Source organism: Oncorhynchus tshawytscha, linkage group LG11 (assembly GCF_018296145.1).
Source record: "Oncorhynchus tshawytscha isolate Ot180627B linkage group LG11, Otsh_v2.0, whole genome shotgun sequence".
NCBI classification, from domain to species: domain Eukaryota; kingdom Metazoa; phylum Chordata; class Actinopteri; order Salmoniformes; family Salmonidae; genus Oncorhynchus; species Oncorhynchus tshawytscha.
Genome location: NC_056439.1, coordinates 44,734,231 through 44,752,486, shown reverse-complemented (window position 1 = coordinate 44,752,486; position 18,256 = coordinate 44,734,231). Strand labels below are relative to the sequence as shown.

The 18,256-nt window shown below is 40.4% G+C and overlaps 1 protein-coding gene across 2 annotated transcripts; it reads right to left on the bottom strand.

Moving 5' to 3' along the window:
• Positions 1 to 760: 760 nt before the first annotated feature.
• Positions 761 to 17,943, bottom strand: LOC112262059 (heterogeneous nuclear ribonucleoprotein R). 2 transcript variants are annotated; one of them, XM_024437737.2, is made up of 13 exons: positions 17,784 to 17,943; positions 14,583 to 14,740; positions 13,204 to 13,322; positions 12,998 to 13,105; positions 11,312 to 11,425; positions 10,558 to 10,737; positions 10,222 to 10,357; positions 9,612 to 9,817; positions 9,275 to 9,424; positions 9,043 to 9,164; positions 8,383 to 8,924; positions 7,032 to 7,109; positions 761 to 3,213 (listed from the first exon to the last, which is right to left on the bottom strand). In XM_024437737.2, the coding sequence occupies exons 2-12, from the start codon at positions 14,734 to 14,736 to the stop codon at positions 7,081 to 7,083; spliced, it is 1,860 nt and encodes a 619-aa protein (XP_024293505.1). In that variant the 5' UTR covers positions 14,737 to 14,740; positions 17,784 to 17,943; the 3' UTR covers positions 761 to 3,213; positions 7,032 to 7,080. The 2 variants fall into 2 exon arrangements, with proteins under 2 accessions (XP_024293505.1, XP_024293504.1); XM_024437736.1 differs by lacking the exons at positions 761 to 3,213; positions 7,032 to 7,109 and having other exon boundaries at positions 7,528 to 8,924; positions 17,784 to 17,942.
• Positions 17,944 to 18,256: the final 313 nt, after the last annotated feature.

Below are 18,256 nucleotides of genomic sequence, written 5' to 3'. Positions count from 1 at the left end.
TGAAAAACACGATTTTGACTGTTCATGACCTTTAACCATGGCAGGGTGACTGGGAACATGGACGTGTACAAAAAGACTAACTACGAGCTCCATAAGGCAATCAAAGAGGCAAAACGACAGTACAGGGACAAAGTGGTTGCAATTCAACAGCTCAGACACGAGACGTATGTGGCAGGGACTCCAGTCAATCACGGATTCTAAAGGAAAAGGCAGCCACGTTGCGTTCCCTTGCCCACTTCGAGGAAAACAACATTGAGCCACCGACGCGGAGCCCTCTGATGCTGACAAGGACAGTGTGTGTTCTTAAGAGACCACTGCAAAATGATCAGTTTATCTGGTTTTACTATTTATAGGTCTGTGTTTGGGTAATATGAACATTTTTGTTTTATTCTATAAACTACTGACAGCATTTCTCCCAAATTCCAAATAAAAATATTGTCATTTAGGTCATTTATTTGCAGAAAATGACAACTGGTCAAAATAACAAAAAATATGCAGTGTTGTCAGACCTCGAATAATGCAAAGAAAATAAGTTCATATTCATTTTTAAACAACACAATACTAATGTTTTAACTTAGGAAGAGTTCAGAAATCAATATTTGTTGGAATAACCCTGATTTTCAATCACAGCTTTCATGCACCTTGGCATGGGGTTCAGGTCTGGAGACTGGGCTGGCCATGACAGGGTCTTGATCTGGTGTTCTCCATCCACACCTTGATTGACCTGGCTGTGTGGCATGGAGCATTATCCTGCTGGATCCTCCACCAAATTTCACAGTGAGTGCGAGACCTGGAGAGGCCTACAAGCCACAGTGTCTCACACCCACTGTGAAATTTGGTGGAGGATCGGTGATGACCTGTGGGTGCTTCAGCAAGACTGGAATCGGACAGATTTGTCTTTGTGAAGGACGCATGAGTCAAGCCACGTACAAGGTTGTCCTGGAAGAAATCTAGCTTCCTTCTGCTCTGACAATGTTCCCCAACTCTGAGGATGGTTTTTTCCAGAGAAACGGATCATTTTGCAGTGGTCTCTTAATTTTTTTCCAGATCTGTATTTATATTAGGATCTCTGACATTGCTCCTTCTGCTACTTTTTTATGCGTGTATCGTTGTTGTTTTTGTATTGCTAGGTATTACTGCTCTGTAGGAGATAGAAACACAAGCATTTCTCTGCACCTGCGATAACATCTGCAAATCTGTGTACGCAACCAAAAAACTTTGATTTGAGATTAATTGAACATGGCATTATCCAGGATACAATGTGTACCAGTCTATGTGGTCTAAAACTGGATTTAAAAGCTTCTGTTCCTGTTCTGGATCTGCTTCCAGCAGTTCTGACCTACATTCCTAATCTACATTTAAAGAGCTTTAATTAATGCAATTGGATTCATGCAAACCATGCAAGTCATAATTGAAATTAAATTTAAGTAATTAAAGCTGATAATGTCTCAAACATAATAATCTGATCTTCATGCACAAGTGCCATGCATGTATAGCCGTGGTAAAAATGGTAAAACTATGCAAGGGAGTTCATTTTTCCACAAGCCTTTTTCTCATGACAAATTAATTCAACTGTAAACACACTCGCTAGCTAGCATTCTCGAGCCAGTAGCACACCGGACAACTAATTGAAATGTTTAAGCCTGTCTTCTCGTCTTAACGGAAAAACACTTAAGCCTACTTGAGTTGTAAGGTAGCCTACCTAATTTGCTGAATGAAGAACTGCAAATGCCATTTGAGTTGAGCCACGACTCGTGCTACCGAAACAGGTGTGACTTTCTCATCAATAGGCCTACAACTATTCACCGTTTACTCCCTTTTAACAGGGTGTAATTGACTTAATATTGGTATTTGAGACATACAGTTCAGCATTAGAAAGGTCAAATTCTTTCCTTTTTAACTATTACATCCTCTGTGTTTGATTTGTGAGCTTAAACTTGGTATGATGGGCAGGCTTCTGTTAAACATGAAACAAAGTAGTAGACTAATGAATACGCTATTTGCCTTCATCAAAACATGATTTTTGTTGCATATTTTAGTCTGGATCTTGCCCAGGTTTAGGGGGGTTGTAACCAATGATGTATATAAACCCTAGATTGTTGATGCTATGTATTGGCCAGTGACATATACTGTATATATATTGAATTCCAGAGATTCATAGAGCAACGAATTGAATTCCAGAGAATCATAGAGCAACAAATTGAATTCCAGAGATTCATAGAGCAACAAATTGAATTCCAGAGAATCATAGAGCAACGAATTGAATTCCAGAGAATCATAGAGCAACGAATTGAATTCCAGAGAATCATAGAGCAACAAATTGAATTCCAGAGAATCATAGAGCAACAAATTGAATTCCAGAGAATCATAGAGCAACGAATTGAATTCCAGAGAATCATAGAGCAACGAATTGAATTCCAGAGAATCATAGAGCAACGAATTGAATTCCAGAGAATCATAGAGCAACAAATTGAATTCCAGAGAATCATAGAGCAACGAATTGAATTCCAGAGAATCATAGAGCAACAAATTGAATTCCAGAGAATCATAGAGCAACGAATTGAATTCCAGAGAATCATAGAGCAACAAATTGAATTCCAGAGAATCATAGAGCAATAAATGTAATTCCAGAGAGAAAAAACTCCAACACTGGGAGCTGATATGCAATTGGAGTAAGCTCTAACAGCTTCAAGCTCGACCCCAAAGCATTTATAATGGGGTCTGTAGTGCTTTAGACTAGAGACAGAGCTCTTGTTTTCACCTCTAAAAGGTAATTGCCACAGGCAGCTACTTTTGCTAATCCTTATGACACATTACATTTGATAAAAGTAGTGTTTAGAGTAAGTTTCTGTAAACTAAATGAACAGAATTACTATTTTTGGTATTCTGTATCGTATACTGTATTCGTTCTCCAAGTAACATTTCTTCCAACTCCAAAGTTAACTTCTCTAACTGTGTATTGAGGGATACAGTACTTTTCTCTCTACCTAAACTCACCCAGACACTGACGTTTTCTTTCCACATCTTAATCCCCACAGGGATTTGGTGAGACCTGAATCAGAGGGAGAGAAAGACAGTGAAAGAGAACAATGGTTTGGGAAGAAAACATCCTAAACTTACCCCGTAGTCCTTACAGCTGCCTCTGTCTGGGAGCCCCACCTAGCAAGTCCACATCGTGACAAGACTGGGTCGGGGCCACCTCGGACACGCACCCTGATAGATAAGCCAGGTGACAAAAGCAAGGAGTTAAAATACGATAGAGAAGTACCTACATCACTCCTCCTGGAAGTCATCTGAAATTAATCAGATTCTTTTGTCGATTCCTTTTTGTTTTTTGGAACCACAGGGTTGAGAATTAAAACGGTTTGGTCGTGAATTTCTAAAGTTAGGTGTAGCTAGTGCATTGGCACCATTTGGTTGTTGAATCTTTTGTAGCATGGTAATAATCTATTGTATTTGGCTTCTGGTTGAGAGATCATTTGGTTCTAATTGCAAATTTGCATTGCATTGCAAATTGAGCATAAAATATATATTCTGTATATGATGTTATCCAGTGTTTATCAATTAATTTGAAATTAGCAACATTCAGATCCTTATTCAGAGATAAGGGTGCTTGTGTGAGCCAAAGTTTGATGAATTTACATAGGACTTCCATTTCATAGTCATGTACAGCATCAACAAGACAACTCTCAAAATCTTACATACAAGAGATAACAGGGCAAAATACATGTGGAACAATATACAGAACCAGTCAAAAGTTTGGACACACCTACTCATTCAAGGTTTTTTCTTTCTACATTGTAGAATAATAGTGAAGACATCAAAACTATGAAATAACTCATATGGAATCATTGTAGTAAGCAAAAAAGTGTTAAACAAATAGCCTTGACAACAGCTTTGCACAGTCTTGGCATTCTCTCAACCAGCTTCAAGAGGAATGCTTTTCCAAGGCTTGAAGGAGTTCTCACATATGCTGAGCACTTGTTGGCTGCTTTTCTAGCTTTTCCTTCACTCTGCGGTCCAACTCATCCCAAACCATCTCAATTGGGTTGAGGTCGGGTGATTGTGGAGGCCAGATCATCTGATGCAGCACTCCATCTCTCTCCTTCTTGGTCAAATAGCCCTTACATAGCCTGGAGGTGTGTTGGATCATTTCCTGCTGAAAAACAAATGATAGTCCTACTAAACCCAAACCAGATGAGATGCCGTAACGCTGCAGAATGCTGTGGTAGCCATGCTGGTTAGTGTGCCTTGAATTCTAAATAAATCACAGACAGTGTCACCAGCAAAGCACCTCCACACCTCCTCCTCCATGCTTCACGGTGGGAACCACACATGCAGAGATCATTGGAACCAAAAATCTCAAATTTGGACTCATCAGACCAAAGGACAGATTTCCACCGGTCTAATGACCATTGCTCATGTTTCTTGATGAGCAATGTAAGGGCTATTTCCAAGCAAGTCTCTTGTTCTTATTGGTGTCGTTTATTAATGGTTTCTTTGCAGCAATTTGACCATGAAGGCCTGATTCACGCAATCTCCTCTGAACAGTTGATGTTGAGATGTGTCTGATACTTGAACTCTGTGAAGCATTTATTTGGGCTGCAATTTCTGAGGCTGGTAACTCTAATGAACTTATCCTATGCAGCATAGGTAAATCTGGGTCTTCCTTTCCTGTGGTGGTCCTCATGAGAGCCAGTTTCATCATAGCACTTGATGGTTTTTGAAAAAACTTGAAGAAACTTTCAAGGTTCTTGATATTTTCCCAATGACTGACATTCATGTCTTAAAGTAATGATGAACTGTCGTTTCTCTTTACTTATTTGAGCTGTCCTTGCCATTATATAGACTTGGTCTTTTACTAAATAGGGCTATCTTTTGTATACCATGTCACAACAAAACTAATTGGCTCAAATGGATTAAGAAGGAACAATTCCATAAATTAACTTTTAACAAGGCACACTTGTTAAAATACATTTGGATTTGTTTAACACTTTTTTGGTTACTACATGATTCCATATGTGTTATTTCATAGTGTCAATGACTTCACTATTATTCTACAATGTAGAAAAAAGTACAAATAATGAAAAACCCTTGAATGAGTGGGTGTGTCCAAACTTTTGACTGGTACTCTATAGGTATACAAATTTCACATAAAAATGCCTGGAGCCATTTGTGTGCAGGGACCATCATGTATTTCTTTTAGCATAAGATAACACTTGCGCAGACGCACATTAGGGTACGGGTCAAAACTATACGATACGGAACGGTGGAGGGCTGATATGTCAGGAATAACACTGAGTAAAAATTCAAAGCCCACTCCAGGATATGACTCAGGATATGAGAGCAGCCTGAGATCTCCATTGAAAAGATAAATAAATAAGCATATCCAATAGATTGCCTCACAGTTGAATCAAACAGCAAAAGGTACAGCAACAGGATTTACTCTGGGGTTGGGTACGGTCAGATACTTAACTACTTTTCATTTTACTTTTGAAATGTATTAGCATTGCTAGCTGTGAATGAGAGGACGTGAGTATCCAGCCTGGAGCGCTGTAAGCTGGATAATCAATTATAATAAATGTATTATGTAATATATAATACATTTCATTTTTGAACATTCAAGTCTATATTAATAATGAACAGAATGTGATTATATTATCACAGTTGGCTCTCTTATAAAAGTCAACCATCAACTGTATTAGGAGAAAAAAACTCATGCCAGACGCCATTGTATTGAAAACACTAACACATCAAATATCACTATTCACTAAACTCCAACATGGTGATAAACACTAGACAAGTGGTCCTATTCTAAACAAAAACCTATTCTGTCTATAATACAACAGTAACTGGCTTTATTCCGTCCAGCTAAATCAGCATGGAACTCTATGCCCAATAGTCTGTCAGAAAACAGCTATCTGATCAGTTAAGTAATGTGAGTGTATAAACAGATGACTTAGGGGGGGTTGTTGGTTCAACTCCAAGGCAAATTGTAATTTCTGTGCCCTTAAACTGATTATGTTTAGCAAATTTGAATAGATGTATATCTGAATAAGCCCGAGACAGGGTGCCAGAGTAGAGACAATGAACAGTGATCATGAAGTCCATATGTACTTCCAAAGATCCATTATGGGGCAACAGTATCCAATCTGTCAGTACAAACAGACTAGCCAATCGTGTGGTTCTTCCACGAGATGTTCAGTGGACATAAGATTCCAATTGCATTAGTCCTCCAGATTCCAAATGGTGAGCAGGAAAACATTTAGCTCTATCTTCAGATTTGTTTTGCCAAATTTAGACATGAGCATTTGGAACATGAGACCATGATAGGTCTATAAAGCAGGATTGTCCCAAGTGCAGGAACGCAGTTGAATGTTGGCTTTAATTCACTCTTTTCAGGTGAACCCAAACAAAAAAAATGGCTGACGCAGCACTTACACATAATCACAGGATAGTCTTTTTCATCTGCCCTCTTTTATGAATCTCATTCAGGATGGCAGTGAGCTTTTGACGTTCAACAATCAAGTGATATGCTAATACAGCATATACACACAGACTGATCCTTTTTCATCTGCCCCCTTTGTGTTTTTGTTTAGGACAGCAGTGAACTTTTGACTTTCAACAAAAGGTGACACCTAATCTGCATAACCTGTACCTACAATATGTCTTTGGTCTCTGGCAAGGTAGCCTAATAAAGGCAGCGCTAGTTTGGGGAAGCTTTGTGACTGTAGTCCTCATACGAGGAGAGCGCTATTTTCTATGTTCTGCTCAGTAAACACACCACTGCATTATCTGTGTCACGCATAAACCTCTAAGTATTTTCCATTCACCTTACCACAATTTATTTTACTAGAGGTGTTTACCAGAAAACTAATTTAGTCATTTTCAACATGAGTTAACATCAGATACCAGCTGATGTAATAAAACTGGTGGATTATTTTACTGAGCAAAACAAGTGAAGTGGGCTGAGGCCCCTCAGCAGAGGAGTGTAGCGCCAGTTTAGCGGTGAAGAGGTAAACCAGGCTCACCCTTCTTTGGGGAAGAACACAGCAGAGAATAGATGTGTTCCTCACTCACTCAACCCGCTGCCGTTCTCGCGTCTTCACCTGGGGTAATTCGGAATAAAAGGAGAAACTTAAACAAACAAAACACAAAATAAAACTGTTAAGTTGTAATAAAATGGGAGAGTAGCTAAATAAGAAATCAAAAGGATAAAATATCAGAAAAATATGCTGTACTATTTACATTGCCGGGAAATGGAGGGGCCAGGAAATAGCACATTTGCGTGAATTGCCAGGTGTACGGTGTAATTGTTTTGATGTCACTTTACACTATTTGGTGTAAAGATTCCCAAATTGGAATAGCAAAACATCAGTCAAATAACTATATGATCTTAATAAAAGCAGTTGCTTTGTGTCTTTCATAAAAAAATTCAGATCACTCACATTCAAGGCCAAACATGGAGGTCAAAATTAGTCTAATCATGACACGACTTGACACAACTGAATTTGAAATTGCTGATAATTGAATGAAGTATGGTTGAGTTTTATTGAAATGTAACAAGAACATTTTTATAAATACAAACACATCAAAGAGCAAATTGTCTTGGCGATTAAGGTTTTGCCAGACCCATTATCTAAAAGGGCAAATTTGAGAGAGCTGTAGTAATACGTTTAGAAAAACACAGTTTGTCTACTTCTACGAATGCTTAACATACAACTTTTACGTAACTATTCCGGTACATGAAAAAGTGCAATTTTCCTCTCCTTTTTCCCCCACCTCTGCAACAAAACTGAAAATAAAGCCTTCAGTTTAAAGCCTTTATGTACAAGCAAAGTCCTATGCCTACCTATCAGAAATCTGGGAGGGAAAATGTCCAATGGGGAGAGGGGTCTGGGAATGGGTTGCTGGCCAGTCACTGAACGATTCTCATGATTGCAAATGCTTTCTCAAAGAATTTTTCTCTTCTTTTTTTTATGATCGTCCAATTTTTCCTGTAAATGCCAGCTTAAAAAAGCTAAACAAAAAAATCTTAAATTTAAAAAAATAATAAAATAATGGTAAAAAATGTCCCAAGTAGCCACAAGCAAAGCAAAAAAGGATTAGCACAAATTATTAAGCAAGCTTATGTATGTACATTCATATTTTGCTCCATATTGGTACTGTAGTGCAACAAATCCATATTTCTAATGTTATTTATGCATTTTGATTCATTTTTTATTTTGTTTCTATTTCTTTTGAATGTGAAGGGCGATATATACACACAGCCAATCAAAGGTTGCTGTCAAAGCCCAATCCGTTCATGTTTTGTCTACTTCCATTGGTGCCCATAAGAATCTTGGTAAAACTCCTGGTTGTCATTATTGTAACCATAGTTACCAGAGTAGTCGCCACCTTGTTGCAGGGGTTGCTGGGCAATGGGTTGGGAGCCCCAGTTCTGGTTGTTGGTCTGCCGGCGCTTGGAGTCCGGTTGGTTGTAACCGTCAGCCTTCCTCTTCCCGCCCAAGTTGTCCCCGCGGTTTCCCCTGGCCCCTCTGATGCCGCGGCCCCTCTGCTGGGGCGGACCTCCCCGGCTCCCACGGCTTCCCCTCGGTACACCCATAGGAGCCCCCCTTTGGACGTAGCCACCTCTGCCACGAGGGGGTGGTGCTCCTCTGCCTCTAGGGGGAGGGGGGGCACCTCGACTCACCCTGCCCCCCCTTCCTCTCGGCACGTAGACGTCATCGTATCCCCCGTAGTAAGGGTCGTCGTAGCCACCTCGGTAGTCATGGTAGTCGTAACCACCCCCGTAGTAATCATCATAGTAGTCCTCGTAACCGTAGTAGTCTGGAGGGTAGGCATAGCCACCTCTCCCACCTCGGCCCCTGCCTCGCATGGGAGGCGGCATGCGTGGAGCAGGATAATAGTAGTAATCATCATATCTGTGACAACAACAAAGCAAACAGGGACATACGAAATAAGACAAATGGCAAAAAATACAGTCATACCAGCCACTCCAAGCGGACTGGGCGTGGCTAGGTGCGGTCAACCTCTACTCACCCTGTGGTCCTAGTTGGCTGTCTCTGGGCCTGCCGCTCTTTCCTCTTCCTGTCCGGAGGCTTTGCCAGAACAATCTCTATCTCCTCGCCTTCCAATTCTTTGCCATTCATTTGTTGCATTGCCTAAACAGTGATGGGTTTCCCCAAGTGAATATCCCAGAGATTCTCTACAAGCACAAGGCAAACACATAGCATGCATACTCCAAGGAGGTGTAGAAGACACCAGTACTCACCTTCACGGCAGCATCTCTGTCCTCAAAGTGAACAAAGGCATAGTCTTTCAGCTTCTTGACCCGCTCCAACTTCCCAAACTGGGAGAATGTTTTCTCTAGGAGCTCCTCTGTGACCGGTGTGGCCAGGTTCCTCACAAACAGCACCTTTACCTGGTGGAAGACCAACACAGTGAGTTTAGAAGTTGTTCTCTGGCATAGAACGGCCAGTTCTCTCAGTGTAATGTTTCTACATGACAGATATCTGGGTATTTCCTCTACTCCCCAGTATCTGTGATTTAACATCCTTTGCTGTAGTCAGACACTAGCTTGACTGGGGGGGGGATCTTCAGGACCTTACCTTTGCCATAATCTCTGGGTCCGGTTCGTCTACTGGATCTGCCCACTCAACAGTAACAGGGTTCCCCCACACCTTCACCTTGCCACTCATGAGGCGGCGACGGGCCTGGGCTGCAGTTTTGTGGTCCTCGTATTCTAAGAAGCAGAAGCCACGGTTCTTCTTCTTATCATCTGGCTGGTGGTAGAGTATCACCTCCACGAGGCCCTCTGGTGGAGGCACACATATGTGCATGGTCAAAAAGCATCACAGGAAAAGCCTCCATTACACTGATTATATAATATGAGTGTAATATGATCGACAAGGACATGAGGTCACTGGTAAGAATAGATTCATGAAATCATTTGGGATGAATGTCAGAACACACAGGGCTGCACCAACTAATATACGGTATGAAGATAGGGAAAGAATGGCAGATCTTTATATCTAGGTGGGGTAGCCAGGTATTCAAGCATGAATCAGATAACTTAATAACTTGTTGAAAATCTCTATGAAAGTATGTAAGAATCTCCAATTTCCTTGTACTTGTCAGACGATGTTTCAAATATAAAACCTTATTTAAATTGAGGGCACCAAAAAATATGATATAACAATGGTACTGATTTTCTCTAACCTGTGACTTTGCTGAAATCTTCCAATATGCTTTCTCTTGTCTTGTTCTTTGGAATTGACCCAACAAACAGCCGATTGTTTGCGACAGAGATGCAGACACCCAGGTATTTGCCCGACCGGATTTCATAGTTATCACACTAGAACAAAAATATAAACAAAAAGTCTTCTCAAAATGGACCCCCACACAGATAAGTCATGCAGTTACACTTCCCAGATAACTCTGGCATGATGAGACACAGTGACCAACCTGTCTACAACGTTCATGGCTAGCGAAGCAAACACCATAAATTACCAAGTCATGCTCTTTACTTGTGGCGATTAAAAGGGGAAATCTTACAAGCTTGACGGCCTCTAGGGCAGCATCTTTATTGCAGAAGGTGATGAAGGCGTATCCTCTGTTCTGACCCGAAAGGAGGGGGTCCATCATTAGACGCAGGTCCCAAATGGGCCCGGCTTTCTCAAACAGAGGCACCAGCTCATCCTCATACAAGTCTCTGGGGATCTTGCCAACAAATACCTGCATTGATAAGATCAAATTGGCAAATTACAAGCATACTGTGTAGCTTTGATTGTATTCAATGCATTTTTGACTTGGACAAGATGGAGCACTCTAGGAACTTAAGAGGTCGATTTGTGAAAAGGCATATTAGATAATATCATAACTTTAAAGGCTGAGTTAGATGTTTCAGAAGCTTGTAGATTCATTACTTACCAACAACAGCTGCAAATCCCAATAAAACTACATCACGTTTTAAAGTTGACTTTCCTTCCTTTGTCTACCTATACTAAAAATGTTGTGGTTCAAAGTGAGGTATTTATTTACTTCCAATAGCACCAATGTTTGCTAGCAAGTTTCTAACTGCATTGTGGCATTAACTAACCATTAATTATTTACATATAACAGATTTTAATTTGCATATATTTGTGGACGAAAATCGGACATATTGCACCTTAAAAATGTTGCATTCATTTCCATAAGGTTGCAAATGTTTTTTTCAACAGCCCAAAATTGAGAGGAGGACACCTCCTTAACAGCCAATAGCCTGCATGAGAAGACTGACAGACAATAGAAAATAGGTTGTGTTTCTTGCCTCTGTTCCGATTCCAGGCTGGGCCCCTGAGTACACCTCGTCAGGTGGAGGACCCCCATACTTCCTCTGTCCTGTGGTGACGTCCAAAGTGTAACCTGTTCTTTCCAGAAGAGCCTAAACAGTATCAACCACAGATACATTCACTCAGAGACCTTTAGAGCCTAAACAGTATCAACCACAGATACATTCACTCGGAGACCTTTAGAGCCTAAACAGTATCAACCACAGATACATTCACTCAGAGACCTTTAGAGCCTAAACAGTATCAACCACAGATACATTCACTCAGAGACCTTTAGAGCCTAAACAGTATCAACCACAGATACATTCACTCAGAGACCTTTAGAGCCTAAACAGTATCAACCACAGATACATTCACTCCTCGACTTTTAGAGCCTAAACAGTATCAACCACAGATACATTCACTCAGAGACCTTTAAAGCCTAAACAGTATCAACCACAGATACATTCACTCAGAGACCTTTAAAGCCTAAACAGTATCAACCACAGATACATTCACTCAGAGACCTTTAAAGCCTAAACAGTATCAACCACAGATACATTCACTCAGAGACCTTTAGAGCCTAAACAGTATCAACCACAGATACATTCACTCAGAGACCTTTAGAGCTTAAACAGTATCAACCACAGATACATTCATTCAGAGACCTTTAGAGCCTAAACAGTATCAACCACAGATACATTCACTCAGAGACCTTTAGAGCCTAAACAGTATCAACCACAGATATATTCACTCAGAGACCTTTAAAGCCTAAACAGTATCAACCACAGATCCATTCACTCAGAGACCTTTAGAGCCTAAACAGTATCAACCACAGATACATTCACTCAGAGACCTTTAGAGCCTAAACAGTATCAACCACAGATACATTCACTCAGAGACCTTTAGAGCCTAAACAGTATCAACCACAGATACATTCACTCAGAGACCTTTAAAGCCTAAACAGTATCAACCACAGATACATTCACTCAGAGACCTTTAGAGCCTAAACAGTATCAACCACAGATACATTCACTCAGAGACCTTTAGCGCCTAAACAGTATCAACCACAGATACATTCACTCAGAGACCTTTAAAGCCTAAACAGTATCAACCACAGATACATTCACTCAGAGACCTTTAGAGCCTAAACAGTATCAACCACAGATACATTCACTCAGAGACCTTTAAAGCCTAAACAGTATCAACCACAGATACATTCACTCAGAGACCTTTAAAGCCTAAACAGTATCAACCACAGATACATTCACTCAGAGACCTTTAGAGCCTAAACAGTATCAACCACAGATACATTCACTCAGAGACCTTTAAAGCCTAAACAGTATCAACCACAGATACATTCACTCAGAGACCTTTAAAGCCTAAACAGTATCAACCACAGATACATTCACTCAGAGACCTTTAGAGCCTAAACAGTATCAACCACAGATACATTCACTCAGAGACCTTTAGAGCCTAAACAGTATCAACCACAGATACATTCACTCAGAGACTTTTAGAGCCTAAACAGTATCAACCACAGATACATTCACTCAGAGACCTTTAAAGCCTAAACAGTATCAACCACAGATACATTCACTCAGAGACCTTTAGTCCATATGTCCATCATTGTTAAAACATAAGCTTATGGAACTTAATGAGAAAAGAAGAAACAATTTGTTCACCTTTATCTTAGTCTCATCAGGACCCTTTGTGGATTCTTGAACTTTACTTCCTTGCTTTTCTCGCTGTCGGTATGTCTTCATCACACCACAGAGAAATGCACTTTTGTTCTGAGAGAGGACCAATAGCGTTTAGTGTAAATCACTTGTATACCTTGTTGTGTCTTTGTATGACTACTCTTGAGCGACAGTGTGGACAGGTCACTCACCTGCACATGTGACAGGTCACTCTCCCTGAACTGCTGTAACACTGACAGGGCTCCCTCCTCATTGAACTCCCTCAGGGCGTCGATGGCTCTCTCATCCAGGTCAGCGTAAGCCACCAGTCCTGGGATGCACACACACGACCACACAACACACAGACAGAGAGAATTCTATTTAGGCGGAGTCTGCGGATCCGTAGGTAATCACCATGCCCCCTTGTTTTTTTTGCCCAGAGAGCTGAAGATCCAATTTACGTTCTTTCGCATGTATTAATTTACGGACACATTTTTTTTTAACATAGCTGCTTCTCAACCTCCCCCCTCACATTTCTCTCTTTCCCCACCCTCTTATGAACCCTCAACCAATTTTATCTACATGATCATGTAGGCTACGTCTCTGCCTCATATTTCTGAACATGCGGCTATTAGAATGAACTTTTTTTTTTAAATAAAAAAAGTAGGCTAATTTAGGGTGCAGGCTACAACCTTCTCTGTCTGTTGAAACTAAGGATAATGCCATAGCACAAGCAGGGGCGCAGTTTACACAACGCCTTGGGGCAAAACAATCTGCGTTTTAGTCACGCGTGTACATTTCTGATAATGTCATCTTTATAGTTATGCTTCCATAACGTAGCCTGAGAAGCTAAAAAAAAAAACACTGCTACTTTGACTGCTTGTCTGCCCCCTGCTTTGCAAATGTTTGCAGTGATGGTGAAAAAACTAACATTAAATTGCTATATAGACTGCGTGTCTGTGTCTTGCTGTCTAAATTGTCGCATGTACAGCCTCCTGAAAAAAGAACATGAAATCGTTACTTAGACTGCCTTTTTGTGTTGTGCTTATGTTTGCAATAACCTACTGTTACAACAGACAAAATGTTTTGTTGTACAATAAGTCAATCATGTCTATTGTACAACATGTCCAAGTCTGTAGAATACACCAGGCCAAGATGTCCGATCATCGACGCGGAGAGGAAGGGGCAGCGGCAACATAAAAAAAATCTACATAGAGCATCCTGTACATGCGCAGGCCCTCTCTGACCTTTAGTTGTCGGGAAGAACGGTTCAGGAAAAGTCGGATCGGCAGCCACTCTGTTCTATTTATAGGGTCACAACTAAGTCATACATTCCTGGTGAGAGTCACTGAAACATGATGATGACGCCCGGGGGAGAGGCCTCTCTCTGTAAGTCACCATTACACTGCTGTGAGCTCAATGCTCACTGACTCCTTCACTCAACGTGATTTACATCATACCGCTGACCAAGGTGGAATCTTTTGGTTGATAGTCTTCTTGAGCTTGCAGAAATATACATTATGATGTCTTAAGAAATATCATGCAATGCAATCAAGAAGTAGTGTGAACAACCCCCGCCCTTTGCACTTACCAGTCTGAAATATCTTATCCAGGCTCTCCGCCACTTTCTGTGGAAGGCCTGCGTCTATGAGTGTCTGGTAGTTCTCTGTGTGTGTTACTGTTATGTCCATTGGTTCGTCTTCCTCCTTAACTGGAGCAGAACTGCCATTCACTTCAGCTGCCATTCTCCTTTGGGTCAAATGATGTGAATCAAAAGAGATACCAGGGGACTAGACACCACATGAAGAAGCAGGCCTATACATCACCTATGCTGCGCATGCACAAACAATATGTAAGACATAATAATACAATACCAGCTACTCTACAATGAGTAGAATACTATTTACTGCCCAATTATGGATATGAACATGTTAGGTATTGGGTAAAATGCAACTGTGATGCAATAGGCCTATTTATTTGCCATTGCCACCTGACCCACCGTTAGCTAGCTAATGTCATCGTCATGCAAGAGTCCAATAAACCTCCACAGCAGGGGAAGAATTATCAAGCCTACGTCGACAGAAATTCAGTGGATACATTTTTAAATGTGAATCATAGAAATACGGAAAGTTCAGCTTGGTAATAAGTTAGCTAGCTAGCTGGCTATCTATCTACAGAGCATTGTTATAGAGCCAACCACTGATGTCTGACAGGGGGCACAGTACTGAAGCCACCAAGCAGCCATTCATACTCCTCCATTGTAAAATGTTTTTTGTTTTTGTTTTTAAATAATAGATTTTGGAAGCTATAAAGACGTGTTTATTAATGTCTACAGTCGTTTTTGCAAAGTATATTCTATTACAAACACCTTAATGCATATTTTTTTATTATATTATGTGAACTAAACAAATAAGTAAAAATAAAAAATATATATTTCAAGTAGGTTACTTTTAGTCAGTAGTTCTGAAAGTAGCACTCACGAGCCAAAAGTGGTTCCCAAAGTTGTGTACTACATCACATATGTGCATCGCAATATGTGCACATGTCATTGCTCTCTCACTCACTCTGATGTATGTGCATCTTGCTAGATGTCACTCAAATGGCGAGGGGCTGAAGCTCATTGGCTAGAACTCGAATTGCTAGGGAGCTGGCCCACGTGGGGGGAAATGTAGGAAAATGGTGCAGAGATTTTGTGGCTAATGGGGAACATGCATAAAGATGGCAAAATTCAGATATGACGTCATTGGCCTTGTTCGAGAAGACCAAAACTGTTATGTATCATGGGCAAATTGTGATTGACTGACCTACAAATAATAATGAGTAGTTATTTATGGTTCGAGGTTCTTTGTAGATCAGTCAGTCGAACAAGCTCATTGTCTTAGCACTATCTACTGAGTTTTTAAACTACTGCGCACGATATGGTTCAACGTGCCAATAAATCAGCACAATCTACATTTTAGTTTTTCCAAATTGCTGGTGTCTTGAAGCTAAAATTGAGATCATGTATACTCTAATGACCATACAAAAAAAGCACAATGGAGCAAAACGAGGAATTTGTGGTAAGTACATGGGAAACACCATCTTTATGCAACTCCGCTATTGAGGTAAAACAGTAATTCTGGTCATAGATTATGCACTCATGAACTACACATCCAGACCAAAGCGGGTGGTTTAAAAAATACTTAGTAGTCGCCAAAGTTCCGGGGGATGTCTTTAAAACTTCTTTGTGATCGGTGTCCAGTCCAGGGAACAGTTGAGCTAATGTAGGCTAATGTGATTAGCATGAGGTTGTAATAACAAGAAAATTTTCCAGGACATAGACATATCTGATATTGGCAAAAAGCTTCAATTATTGTTATTCTAATTGCACTATCCAATTTACAGTAGCTATTAAAGTGAAAGAATACCATGCTATTGTTTGAGGCGAGTGCACAGTTTTGAACATGAAAGTTATTAATAAACAAATTAGGCACATTTGGGCAGTCTTGATACAAAATTTTTAACAGAAATGCAATGGTTTATTGGATCAGTCTAAAACTTTGCACATACAGTGCTACCATCTAGTGGCCAAAATCTAAATTGCAGCTGTGCTGTAATAACACATGGCTTTTCTCTTGCATTTCAAAGATGATACCAAAAAATAAATAAAAGGTTGTTTTTTTCTTTGCATTATGTTTTACCAGATCTATTGTGTTATATTCTCCTACATTCACATTTCCACAAACTTCAAAGTGTTTCCTTTCAAATGGTTACAAGAATATGCATATCCTTGCTTCAGGGCCTGAGTTACAGGCAGTTAGATTTGGGTATGTCATTTTAGGCAAAAATGTATCCTTAAGAGATTATAGTATTTTTTTTAAGGAGTACTAATGTTACTGTACCCAGAACAACAAATACTTAAATACATGTAATTTTGTCCTTGTAACATCTGAACTACTGTGGAACTCAATTCATTCCTGTGGATGACTGCTGCTGAGGAGTACCAATATGGCAACCGGTGGCGTCAAAGCCTCTCATTGGCTATTACATTGCATCCGCAATACAGACTTTACACATCATTGTAGCCAACCAAGCAGGAGTTAAGTGCCAGTGTAATGTGATGTGTTATTTTACCCCCTAGCCCAACTGTCCATTGTATACTCTTTATACACACACACACACACGTGTTCACCATGTACCTTTGTATTGATTTGTCAATAACGGTTGCATACTGTGAAACCACACACAAAAATGAGTGCCAGTGTCGACCAGACAGGCACCTGGATACTTTTTCGCGCGCTATATTACAAGTATGAGGTAATACACCATTCACGTGCTAGATTGCTAACCGAGATGCACTTCAATCTATGAAATTCAAGCACGATATTACAATAACGTTACTTTTAACTGAAAAGTGCGACAAGTAGCTAAGCTAGTCGGTTGAAATATATTTTGCATGTGGGAGGTACATCTGGCTAACGTTACTACTAGCTGGGTTGCACGATGCATGTCTGGCTGGTATGTCTGGGACGTGGGCTCGTCTGTAGTACACAAAGCTAAGCAGACCCGCCCCCCTCGACTGAGCATAATTGGCCATTCGCTTACATTAATACCAGTACATATGCAATTACAAATGAAGATCAAAAGGCATCGATTACATTCCATTTGATTTCAGGTGTTTCCCCCCATAATTAACTAGTGTCCAACACTGGGGCCTAATCGCTCTAGCTCTAGTTGCTACAGTATCGCAATTTCAACAGCCCATTTTGCTAATCCTTCCCGATCATGAATAACAAAACCTGGAAGCACTTACCGCTCCACAAATCCCAGTATTTAAAAAAAAAAGTTAAAATTGTCACGAAATGCCAAATGTGAACAAAAGTGTCCCGAGAAATTGTGATTCTTGTTTATTTGGGTTTGCACATCGGAGAATGACCGCTCTGGCGCTCGTTCACGCCCCTTTCTCGCGGTCAACCCGACCCTGCCAGCCGCGCGCACGCATCTGATCCACGGGGTTTCCGACAGCATTTCACAAGGCGTGGAACAGGATTAACGCCATAGAAATATGTTACATTATTAACGCATTTAGCACTGGTTAATAAGCACTTATTACACGCAAAATGTGTCAGTTTTGACAAATATACAACCTGGATGTTGCTTCAATTGTAAATAAACAGCATTTTGTCGAGGCGTTGCTTTCATTGTGTTCTAACTTTGATTATAAGTAATACTGTTCATCTCTAGCAGTAGAGCGGCATCTCAAGATTCATTACTCTTTTTTTCACC

What these genes read in the sequence shown, in the direction of transcription:
- LOC112262059 (XM_024437736.1), bottom strand. Translation starts at nt 14,736, where the DNA reads ATGGCAGCTGAAGTGAATGGCAGTTCTGCTCCAGTTAAGGAGGAAGAC. An exon ending in AGCCTGGAATCGGAACAGAG is followed by an intron (nt 10,738 to 11,311) that starts GCAAGAAACACA and finishes TTATCAATGCAG; the next exon opens with GTATTTGTTGGCAAGATCCC. An exon ending in CAGCCAACTAGGACCACAGG is followed by an intron (nt 8,925 to 9,042) that starts GTGAGTAGAGGT and finishes TTGTTGTCACAG; the next exon opens with ATATGATGATTACTACTATT.